Genomic DNA, 12,160 nt, shown 5'->3' with positions numbered 1-12,160 from the left:
TCTGATGGTGGTTCAAACCAACCGCCCTTATATACAGGTAGGTATGTAGGTATGTACATACCAAGAGGCATGTAACTCTTGTGTTTATCTGGGTATCTGTGTTTAGGTACCTGGATTGTGTTTACGCACGATTAAGTCTGCGTCTGTATACATCTGCATACATGTCTCAAGGCAGAGCCAGTGGCTTCCTATTAAGGAAGCTGTCTCCAAATCTTCCTACCTAGGTATGTTACCTTCTGATTTCTGGGGGAAAAATGTTACTGTGGTTAAAATATATGTAATATAAAACTTACATTTTAATCAATTTTAAGTGTATAATTCAGTGGCATTAATTACATTCACAGCATTAGATAAATAATCACCACTTCCTAGTCCCAACACCCAAACAGAAACTGTGACTATTAATCAGTAATTCCCTTATCCCAACCCCTGATAACCTCTAAACTACCTTCTGTCTCTATGAGTTTGCCTATTCCAAATATTTTGTAGAAGATATTTCATATTCTTGTATTACATTTAAGTGAACAATTATATAATTGTCCTTTTTGGCCTGGCTCATGTTACTTAGCATAATGTTTTCAAGTTCATCCATGTTGGAACATGTATCAGAACTTCATTCCCTTTTTATGGCCAAATAGTATTCCATTATAGATCTATGTCCCATTTTATTTCTCCACTCATTTGTTGATAAACACTTAAATTTTTTCTACTTTTTAGCTATTGTGGTAATGCTGCAATGAACATTGACATACAAATATTTATTCAAGTCCCTGTTTTTAATTCTTTATGGTATATACCTAAAAATAGAATCGCTGAGTCATGTAGTAGTTTCATGTTTTGCTTTTTGAGGAACCATCAAACTGTTTCCATAATGGCTGCACCATTTTACATTACTACCAGAAAAGGATGAGGTTTCCACTTTCTCCACATCCTTGCCAATATTTGTTATTTTCCTTTTGACAATGGCCATATTAATGGGTGCGGAGTGGTATCTTATTGCGGCTTTCATTTTTTATTTCCCTAATGATCAGTGATGTCGAGCATTTTTCATGTGTTTATTGGCCATCTGTATTTCTTCTTTGGAGAATTTTCTATTGAAGTTCTTTGCCCATTTTTTTTTAAGATTTTACTTATTTATTTGACAGAGAGAGAGAGAGAGCACAGCAGCGGGAGCAGGGCAGAGGGAGAGGACTAAGCAGCCTCGTGGAGCAGGGAGCCAGATGCGGAGATCGAGCCCAGGACTCTGGGATCATAACCTGAGCCAAAGGCAGATGCTTAGTGACTGAGACACCAGGGACCCCTCTTTGCCCAGTTTTTAATTGGGTTGTTTTTCATTGTTGAGTTGTAGGAATTCTTTATATATTTTAGATATTAATTCCTCATCAGATATGTGATTTGCAAATATATTCTCCCATTCTGTAGGTTGGTTTTTCACTTTCTTGATAATGTCCTTTGATACATAAAAGTTTTTAATTTTGATGAAATCCAGTTTATCTCTTTTTTTCTTTCATTGCCCACTTCTGGTCTTACTTAAGAATCCACTGCCAAATCCAAGATCATGAAGATTTGCCTCTATTTCCTTCTAAGAGTTTTATGGTTTCAGCACTTATATTTAGTTCTCTGACCCATTTTAAGTTAATTTTTATATATTACGTAAGATAGAGGTCCAACTTCATTCTTTTTATATGTAGAAGCACTTTTTGTTGAAGAAACTGGTGTTTTACCATTAAGTGGATTTGGCGGCCTTGTCAAAAATCAATTGACCATTGGGGCACCTGGGTGGCTCAGTGGGTTAAAGCCTCTGCCTTCGGCTCAGGTCATGATCTCGGGGTCCTGGGATCGAGCCCCGCATCAGGCTCTCTGCTCAGCAGGGAGCCTGCTTCCCCTCTGTCTCCGCCTGCTGCTCTGCCTACTTGTGATCTCTCTGTGTCAAATAAATAAATAAAATCTTTAAAAAAAAATCAATTGACCATAGATGCATTGGTTTATTTCTGAACTCCCAATTCTACTCTATTGGTCCATATGTCAGTCTTTATGCCAGTACTATACCACTTTGATTATTGCAGCTTTATTGTAAGTTTTGAAAAGTGTGAGTCCTCTTACTATTCTTTTTAAGACTGTTTTGGCTATTCAAGGCCCCTTGCAATTCTATATAAATTTGAATATTGGCTTTTCCATTTCTGCAAAAAGGGTGGTTGGAGTTTTGATGGAGACTATATTGAATCTGTAGATCACTTTGGGTACTACTGCCATCTTAACAATATTAAGTCTTGCTACCCATGAACATGGGATGTCTTTCCATCTATCTAAGTCTGTAATTTCTTTCAGCAATGTTATGTAGTTTTCAGTGGATAGGTCTTTCACCTTTTGTTTCAATTTATTTCTAGGTATTTTATTTACCCTCTCTTTTTAAAAAAAATATTGTATTTATTTATTTGACAGAGAGATCACAAGTAGGCAGAGAAGCAGGCAGAGAGAGAGGAGGAAGCAGGCTCCCCGCTGAGCAGAGAGCCCGATGCGGGGCTCGATCCCAAGACCCTGAGATCATGCCCCGAGCCGAAGGCAGAGGCTTTAACCCACTGGGCCACCCAGGCGCCCCTACCCTCTCTTTTGAATTGACTTAAAAATCCTCCCCCATTGTATTAACTAGACTATAATGTGTCCATAGTGTGTAGAACAGTTCCTAACACAGAGCAGACATTGAACAAATGCTAACTGAATATTAGAATCTCCAAAACCATAGGATTTTGGAACTTAGAGGAAATAAACACTAATGCCAATTTCACTCTTCTAAAAATAAGAAATGATGTTCAGAGAGGCTAAGTGAATTGCTCTAAACAGCACAGTTAGCTAGTGGTAGAATCAGAAGTTCCTATCTCCTAAGCGTTTTCTGTGGCTCAAAATGTAATTATTATATGCCAAGATTCTGTCTGCTGAAGTAAATAAATGGGTGTGTTCATAAACTTGGATGCTTGTCTTTGGGCTTGGAGATTTTTCACTATCTCGTTCCCTAGTCTCTGAAATCAATCTTAAATAATTGGGGTACCTACAAAAGTAGCTTGCATTTAAGACCAAAGAATAATGTACGATTTCAGCAAATGAGGTTATTCAAATGGATATGTAACTCAGTTCATGATTACCTGGAGACATGTATCTATGAGGGTATCATACATGAAAGTCTCTAGGAGTGTGTGTGTGTGTGTGTGTGTGTGTGATGAAATGGTTGAGTTTCATTTTGGAAATGAATTTTAGAACTTTCCATGCTGAGAGCAGATGATCTTCTACTAGACTTTATGTCCTAAAGAAGTTTTCTCATTATATAGAATTATGTCCATTTAGAGAAAGAATGGAGAAAAGACAAAAGATATGACAAGAACTATGTCCTTGTTTACAAACTAAGGTATTCCTTAATGTGTTTTATTTATTTTTTTCTTAAATAAGAACTGCTTGTTAGCTCTTTGGCTCTCTCCTGAGATAAGGGTCAATCAGTCTGGGACAATGTTTAGTTTTACTTTATTCTGACCATTTTCCATAGTTGGTCAGTCCTTAGGTCATTTTCTTACCTCTTCTGATTTGGGTTTCTCCTAGAACCTTCCAAAGATGGTCAGTAATCATGGGTCTGGGAATTGTTTCTGGGTCAATGGTGCAAGACCAGCAACTCTCTGCTCTGCAATTTGGGAGCTGTAGAAGAGAACTGTTAGTTGCCTACTCTATATCCTTTTCCTTATTATGAGCTCCCCGGTTTTGTTGTGGGTAATAAGGTACTTAGGAAAAACAAACAAAAAGCCCCCAGATGAACAAAGACTCCATTTCCCATTTTTCCTTGCAGCTAGAGGTTATCATCAACCCAGCTTTGGACAATTAGGCATAAGCAAAAGTTTTTCGATGGGGCTTTCAGTGAAGATCTTTAAAATGGAGCTGACAGCTAACAAATACCTTTGGCCCTGTGTACTGTGTCCTTCTTCCTGGCTGGATTCTAGAGCTGATGCTAGAACTGGAACAATCCTCTTGTAACTGTGGCAACCTTAAGAGAAGGGCTACGATGTCACAGAGATATAAACACTGACATCACTGTGCTGCTGAACCAATGCTCACTGCCACGAACCTCTTTTTACACAAGAAAAACCCCTTATTTGTTTAAACCATTGACTTTGGAATCTCTTCAACCAGCAGCCCAATCGAATTCTTAACTGATACAGAAGCTTAAAGAGAAAGATGCGATAATTTGAGTCAATGGACTCCTATGTATCTTGTTGGTAAATTACATTGAGAGCAAACATTATGGAGGAATTCTAGGTAGCCAACGTAACAGTAGCGGAATGAGTCAGAATCTCTCACATTCTTCCCTCCACAAAAAGCACCAAGAGCAAGAAGATCAAATAACACTACAGAATGCCCATGTCTTCATAATAACTAGAAAGCAGAGTGTCCAAACTTCAAATTAACTGTCAGTAGAAAATAAACACTGAGCCCCAGCGAGTTGCCCCCACACTTCTGATGCAAACCCCTCTCAGGAAAACAAAGTCAGTTTGAGAAAAACTGTGCAGAGTTTAGAAAAGGGGAGCTAGTGATGGATTTGAGATTGATCTAAAGCCACCAACCGAAAGAGAAAGTCCACTTAGTTTTGAAAATACCGAAAAAACATGCTGATAGATGAGAGCGCTTGCTACAGAGACGGTATCTCGCAGTGCGTGTGACGTGCAAGGGGTCAGTCTTGGAGAGACAGAGCTTTAGGCAGAAGGGTCAGAAGAAGGTAGAGGTGGCTTTCAGAAATCATGCAGGGTAAGGGGAAAAAACTTGAGGGGCAAATTTAGGAAACTATCAGACCCCCTCTCTCTCTAAGATGGAAGGAGGCAGGCACCTGGGTGGCTCAGTGGGTTAAGCATCTGCCTTAAGCTCAGGTCATGATTCCAGGGTGTTGGGATGGAGCCCCACCTCGGGCTCTCCGCTCCGCTTCTCCCTCCCTCCACTGCTCTTCCCTGCTCTTCTTGCTCTCTCCCGCTTTAGCACGCTCTCTCTCAAAATAAACAAACAAAATCTTTTTTAAAAATGGAAGGAAGCATAATCTCTTTTCCTATCAATCCTCTTCCATAAAATAATAATTAATCAATTAAAAAAAAAAAGAAAGAAAAAAGAAAGTACTTTGCTACACTGACAGAAGAGGGCGCTCTTGATCCGGAAATCTTGCAACCACCCCACTGTTCAGCCCTGCCCACGGAAATGCACCTCAGTCTTCATGCAAGAGACATCATTAAAATTAAAATAAAAAGAATCTAAAAAATAAAAATATTTTAAAAAGACAAAAAGAATCCAAAAAATTCAACTCGTAAAACTCCTCTTCCAAATAATGTCAAAGTGGGAGAAAATTCACCGCTGTAACACAACTCTCCAAACTGAATTATATATCCTCAAACAAGCATTTGGGAATATGAGAAACAGTAACAGACAAAAAGCCAGGAAGAAAGGAGAGAGTCGACTGAACTCAGGAAAGAAATAGAATAAGTATTAGACCGCATTACCTATAAGATTTGAGATATTTGCACTAAGACGCTTAATATACATATATACATACACATGCCATCTTTCAAGGTACACTCAAATGATTTCTCCCCTGTGTAGCTTCTCAGAATGCACCCGAGCTGGGTATGCCCTTTGAGACTTGTCTGCTGTTATTGCTGTTATCACCATTATTGTCAATTGGTTGCTTGACGACAGCAGGGGAGGGGAGGGAATCCTAAGAAGTTTGTCTAGAGCAAAACTACAGAGTTTATCCTACGGCCCACCTAAGCCAGGCTTGACTTCATGCAAGAGGAGACTGAGATTCAGCGAGGTTTTCAAAGTGGCCCAGGGGCGGCAAAGTGACAGGGCGATGGAAAAAGCCTTCCTTTCCTTCTCTCTCCTTTTTTCTTCCTCTCGCTTCAGAAGATAAGGGATAGTTCCTCCCCTGATAGTTCCTTCCAGTGCCCTCCAGGGGCTGTGAGGTCTCCCTTAGCAGGATCTCTCTTCTATATTCACGATCCGTTTTCCCCGACGCATCCCGCTGAACAGAAGCTAAGTGCCCAGGTCACTCTCATTTTCAAAAGCAAATAAACCAAACCATCTTCCCTTCATTCTGTCATCCCTGATTTTCCTCTTATCGTTAAAACTTCCGGGGGGAACCCGGTGGCTCAGTCGGTTAAGCGTCTGAGCCCTGGTTTTGGCTCAGGTCATGATCTCGGCGTCCTGGGATTGAGCTCCGCGCTGTCCTCTGAGCTCCGCAGAGTCCGCTTGAGCTTTTCTCTCCCTTTGCCCCTCCCCCGCTCATGCACACACAGACACACACTTTCTCTCTAAAATAAATAAAAATAAAATCTTTAAAACTTCTGAGAGTGAACTGTACTAGCTGTGAGCTCTTCCTCCGCACTCGTTCTTCAAACCCTCGCTCTCCGTTCCCTCCCCCACTCTCTCTGAAATGGTCGTGTTCGCTGTCGGTTACTGTCACTGAGACGCTCTTACTCCCTGTCCGCTGGGATCTGTCATCTTCTCTCCTTAGGCATATTCTCAACTCGTCATTCTCCTTTTTTGCCTTGTCTTCCCCCCTTCTACCTGTAAGCGCCGCCTAAAGTTCTCCACTACCTTTTTTTTCCCCCTCACAGCTACAAATTGCAAATACACATCTCCAGGCCCGGCAGCTTCTTGGGTTCCTCTCCCAAGGGACCCACTGGATACCACCGCTGGGTTCCAGAAGTTACCTGGGGCTCAACATACCTGAAACTGAATTCCATACCCTCTCCAGTTCCGCCCTCCTCCCGACCTCCAATCCAGCCTCACGTGGCTCTTTTCACCTTTCCTTTCTCTTCTGTACCAAATCATTCAGAAATTCAACCAAAAACACTTGAGTATTTCGTATGTGCGGGGACTGGTTACGGGACTGCGGATAGGAAGCGAATAAACCCACTTTCTACATTTGTGCTTAGAAACTCAGGGAAAACCTGTCCGATCAGCACATCCAGCTTTCCTTCCGTCTCACAGTCATGCCTTTCACCCTCATTGTCACCTCTAAGTTCAAGTCATCACTACCTCTTTCTTTGACTAATAAATCGGCCTCTGAAACTCGCCTGGCTGAGCTGAGTTGATCTCTCCTTGCACATTTTTCTAGTTTAACGTATCATTTCTGTTTTGCTGTTTCCCTCTAGACGGAACGCCTTCCTCGAACTCTCAGTGCTACGCCGTTATCTGTCCTTTAAGGCTCATCTCAAAGTCCAGGCCCTCTTTGATGCTTTCCCTGACTTCCTGAGCCACGAGTGTATCTACTTTCTCTGACTCATGCGGACTTGCCCTCTGCATCTGTGCCTTACCAGCCGTCCCTCTTGCCAGAGCTGCTGGCTTCACAAATTACGAGTAGAAGGTAGAAACCTGTTTTATGTGATAGAAAGGCATATCAGTGATCAGCTTCAAGAGAGATTACTCCACCATTAGTTTATTTGTATAATAGCCTTCCTGCCTTCCTTCCTTCCTTCCTTTTTTTTTTTTTTTTGAGATTTGATAAACTAAACTGTTAAAGAAGCTGAATATGGTAGGGTAGCTTTGTCCAGTGCATCAAAGGAAATCATGTGTGACTTCAAGAAAGTCCCTAAGTTCTCTGGACCTCGGTTTTGTTATCTAGAAAACTGAAAAGCTGTACTAAATGATTTTCAGTGCTCTTCCAGATCTAATCTTCTATAATTAAGGTTTTGAGGGGATTTGTCTGTCGATGGACTAATCCAACATCTATTCCCAGCCCCTCTCCTTTTCTTGTCTTCTCTGTAGAAGCTGGAAAAGCTAGAGGTCCTCTTTACTAGCCTTCCTTACAGTTAGCACTGGCTACATAATGTAGTTCTGCCCAATGAGATATAAGCAGAACTCTATTATGAGGAACTCTGAGAAGCCATTTGCTTTTCAAATGACATCGCTCCCGTGATAGGCAGAATTCTCAGATGGCCTCTTGGTGTCCATGCCCTGTAGAATCCCCTCCCTTTGAGTATGTGGAACCATGGGATATCGCCCTATGATTATGTTACCAACTGGTTGACTTCGAGTCAATCAAAAGGGAGTGGGCCTCACGTAATCAGGCAAGCTTTTTGAAAGAGATCATTTCCTGCCAGACTCTTAAAAGAAAACAAACAGCAATGTTGTGAACTGCTTTGGAGCAGCCTCTAGGAGGTGAGAGCCTCAGTCGTAGGAACTGAATTCTACCATCAGCGAGCTTCAAAGAGGACCTGAACCTCGGAGGACATGTAGCCCCAGCTGACACCTTGATTACAGTCTAGTGATTCTCTGAGCAGAGAATTCAACCAGTGACTAGACTCCTGACCCATAGTAACTGTGAGATAACAAATTTGTGTTAAGTTCCTAAATTGGTGGCAATTTGTAACACAACAGTGGAAAACTAATATAGCTCCTTTTCACTTAATCTCAAAAGCTGGGCGCTTAAAAAACCATCTTGTTATCATAAAGGAAATGTCAAATAAATCACAGAAATCTCTGGCCTTGACCTCTTGCATGTCTAAACCATGGTCAGCAGCTGCTTTTCTCCAAACCTTTTTTACACCAGACAAAGAAATGTCTATTTGTATAAGCCAACACAGGTTAGCAAGCTTTTCTTTCACTTGTATTTGAAATCATTTCCAACGAACACAGCTGACTTCTGAAAGTAGCATGAGCAAGTTTTTATTGGCTCACGGGCAAACATTTATAAGGAATCCAGATAGAAAACACACACACACATACACCAAGAATGTTCCAGATAGAACACACACATACACCAAGAATGAAAGGCTCATAGCCTACTGTTGGAGGAGGGGGTGGGCAGAGAAACTAAGGAAACAGTTAAAATACAGAGGGATGGAGGCCACGATAGGTATGAGGAGATCTTGGGAAAGCTCAGAGAAGGGGGGCCTAGGACACACTTCAGGGCTGGCTGGGAGGGAAGGACGGATCTGGAGGGTCAGCATGTGGCACGGAGCTATGAGGGGCGAGTCCAAGTGCCCGGGAGGGAAACCCTGGCACGGAGAGAAGTAGGGGTCCGTCCGTCCAATAACCGGCCGCTACCAAGCACCTCGTGTGAGGCGGGGAACGTGCCGGACGCTCGAGGCTGGCAGAGACAAGAGTAGATACACGGTGCAGGCCCAGGTTCTTAGACTCACCCTCGTTCCCCGACGGAGCGGCACGCACTCTCCTTGTCTAGGGAGCTGCAGTGACCCCGACACTCCGTCCTGCGGGCTGCTCCCCGCGTTAGTGCCCTCGCAGCTGCCCCTGAAGGAGCCGCACGGAGAGCAGCTCACCCACGGGAGAATCCAGGACAAGCTTCTTCAGGAAGGGATCGTGCACAGGCAAGTCAAGAAAACAGAAACGGACTGGACCGGGAAGACCAGCCCTTCAGCTTTTGAAGTAAATCTTGGAGGCGTTCGGGCTTAGTCAAACCACATTGTCGCTCCTCTCAACTTAGGGTTCTTCGGCCTAGGGTTTTGCTCGGAAGCCAGATACCCCTGCGGGTGTCCATTCCGCAAGTGAAGAACAAACACATCAGTGTACATCAGTGTACATCAGTGTACTGGATTGTGAATTCTGAAATTGGGCCTAGAGAAAAACACGCGGGGTAAAAAGGCTTAAGGCAGATACTGTTGCGGGAAGTTGAAAACAACGGAACAAACCTTATTTCATCCACTGACCTGGTTTTGTCAAGTTGGAGGAGCAAAGATGATCTGGAGCTAAAAGGAAGAGGTAACGCAGGGGCTAGGGAAACTGTGTTTTTATCTGAGAGGACGTCCAGTCCAGTTTCCCCGGGGTTTCCTGGGATGTGGGGGAAGCTTCCCACGTGGCAGCAGGTAAGGAACTTGCCTGGGACCTAGAGGTTTGTTTTTTTCTTCAATTGTTTAAAGTGTCAGATTTACTGAGGTTTTATATATATACGTGTGTGTGTGTGTGTGTGTATATATATATACATATGTATGTGTGTATATATATGTATATATGTATACATATATATGTATATGTATATGTACACATATATATGTATGTATGTGTGTATATATATATACATATGTATGTGTGTATACACATATATGTGTGTATATATATAATGTATTATACATAGATATATAATATACAATACAATAACATTCATCCTTTTCCATGTACAGTTTGATGATATCTGACGAACGTGCACCCCGGTGTAACCCAGGAGGAAGAAGACGGGACACTTCCATCACCCCACACAGCTCCCTCTTGCCCCTTCGTAGTGAGCTGCCCCCACCATAACATCCAACCCTGCAAGGAGGGACTTAATTTCCGTCCAGACAGTTTTGTCTTTTCCAGAATGCCATATAAATGGAATCATACAGTATATAGCCTTGAATGTCTGGCTTCTTGCACTTAGCATACTGTAAGGTCAATTTTTAAAGCTCCAACGCTGTCTGCCAAGGTCATCTCTCCTTGCGATGTCAGGCGAAGTGGGTGAGCATCGGCGTGCACGCTTGCCTTAACAAATTCACCGAGGTGTGACCGTAGACCCTAAATCAAGCCTGCTGAACACTGAGCTCTTCCTCTTTGTTATCTGTCCAGATGTGTGTCAGGCTAGTGAATTTATACATGACTGTGGCTGTATTTATTAGCATTTAGAATTGCATAATTGCATTTTAGCCAGTCAAGAGCATTTATGCACCTATATTACTGGCCTTAAGGAACTTGCAAAGATAATTAAAAAGACAGCATATAATTAAACTACAAAATTTTATTGCTGAAAGGAGTTTTAGGGATCATCTAGTCATAGCAGCACAGAATTTCACAGTCGGCAGTGACCTGCAAGATTCCCCAGACTCATCCGTTGTCTCAGATTTGAATTTCCTTCTGGGCAGCAAATTCAAAGAGCAGACAAGTGATGCAAACACGTGAGACTAGCCGTAGAGAGTAATGGGGCTTGAGGCATACTGAAGAGGGTATGGTAGCACCTGTGGTCATTCAAATTCAATTTCAAAAATTGACACTGTGAAAAGCCATTAAATGCACATCCCTGGGCATTAGTCAGTCCTTTGGTTATCATGTTACAGTCTCTTTTCTACAGTAGCCTTCTCGAGTTTTTAGTTAGTGTAACAGATACTACTGAGACCCTGACTTACACCGTTTTCATTCTGACCAGTTCATCGTGTCCCAGCCTGGCTTTCAACTGCCAGCAATAGCGCCAGGCAGGCGGAAAACGGCAGAGGACTGATGGTTTCCTGGAGTAGTTTTCAACCTCAGCTGATGGAAATTTGTGCATGAGCATCCCAGCTCTCTCCCGAGGTGAGTGTTTTAGACTGGTCTCCAGAATTTCCAAATGAAATTAGAGTTCCTATTTCTATATTGGACTCTTGTGTGAACAGTATATCCTTCACACCCAGCATCCTTTTCTTGTCTCACTTCTGTTTTTCGTACCAGTCTTTCCTGGGTTCACCTACTGGAGAAGCTACTTCTGTGTGGATCCTCGTCTCAGGGTCTACTTCTGTGAGAAAATCTCAAGTTCCTGTAGCCAGTGAATACTCAGACACCTCCAGAGATGAAGGGCTCTGCATCCCTAGATCCCGAGGCTGTCTTGGGAAACCTCTGACCCACAGAAATATCTTCCCCTTACTAAAGTGAAACTGTCTATGACTGGCTAGTGGTTCACTTGACGGGACTAGGTACTACTGTCTAGAAATATCCCTCTTCAGAAAGAACCATTCATCCCAATTCTTAAATTGTTTAATTGTTCTTGAATATATTCTACATTTCACTCATTTATCTATGAAAGAAAAATTGTTAATTAGTATACAAAACCAGTAGTGAGAATCTGGAGTGAAAAATGCCCAGGAGAGGGAAGATTGGAGGAGGATAATGGACTTTCCCATCACATGAGATGGAAACTAGATCCATAGTTTGTTAAATGTTAAAGGAAAGGTCAATCCAGAAGACTGGAGAACATGACATCATTTTGCTTATATAGATAATACATGTATTATGTGTATAATTTATGATCTTAGTTTTTCACCTGGGAAAGCATCATGAAAACTGTGCTGTCTTCCTTTTTCAGCCTGATAGTTTTTAGGCAAAAAAACTGGGAAGTTTGTTTCCCAGTCAAATGTTTAATATTTGTTCCCCATATGTGGTACCTAACAGAGTATCAAAC

General features: G+C 42.2%; 1 protein-coding gene across 15 annotated transcripts in view; it reads left to right on the top strand.

Moving 5' to 3' along the window:
• Window positions 1–12,160, top strand: part of LOC308339306 (uncharacterized protein) — a 54,844-nt gene that overhangs the window by 37,055 nt on the left and 5,629 nt on the right. For 3 of the 15 annotated variants that reach the window (XM_080797844.1, XM_080797845.1, XM_080797846.1), the window contains 2 exons: window positions 107–224; window positions 3,830–11,298. In XM_080797844.1, the coding sequence (XP_080653970.1) occupies window positions 11,274–11,298 (25 nt within the window). In that variant the 5' untranslated portion in view covers window positions 107–224; window positions 3,830–11,273. Of the gene's footprint in view, window positions 1–106; window positions 225–2,561; window positions 11,299–12,160 lie in introns of those variants that run through there. The other 12 variants (XR_013966488.1, XM_080797842.1, XM_080797841.1 and 9 more) reach the window with 11 other exon arrangements.

This window comes from Martes martes, assembly GCF_963455335.1.
Source record: "Martes martes genome assembly, chromosome: 3".
In the NCBI taxonomy this organism is placed as follows: domain Eukaryota; kingdom Metazoa; phylum Chordata; class Mammalia; order Carnivora; family Mustelidae; genus Martes; species Martes martes.
The sequence above is the reverse complement of the archived record's forward strand: the minus strand, read 5'-3'. Positions and strand labels throughout refer to the sequence as shown.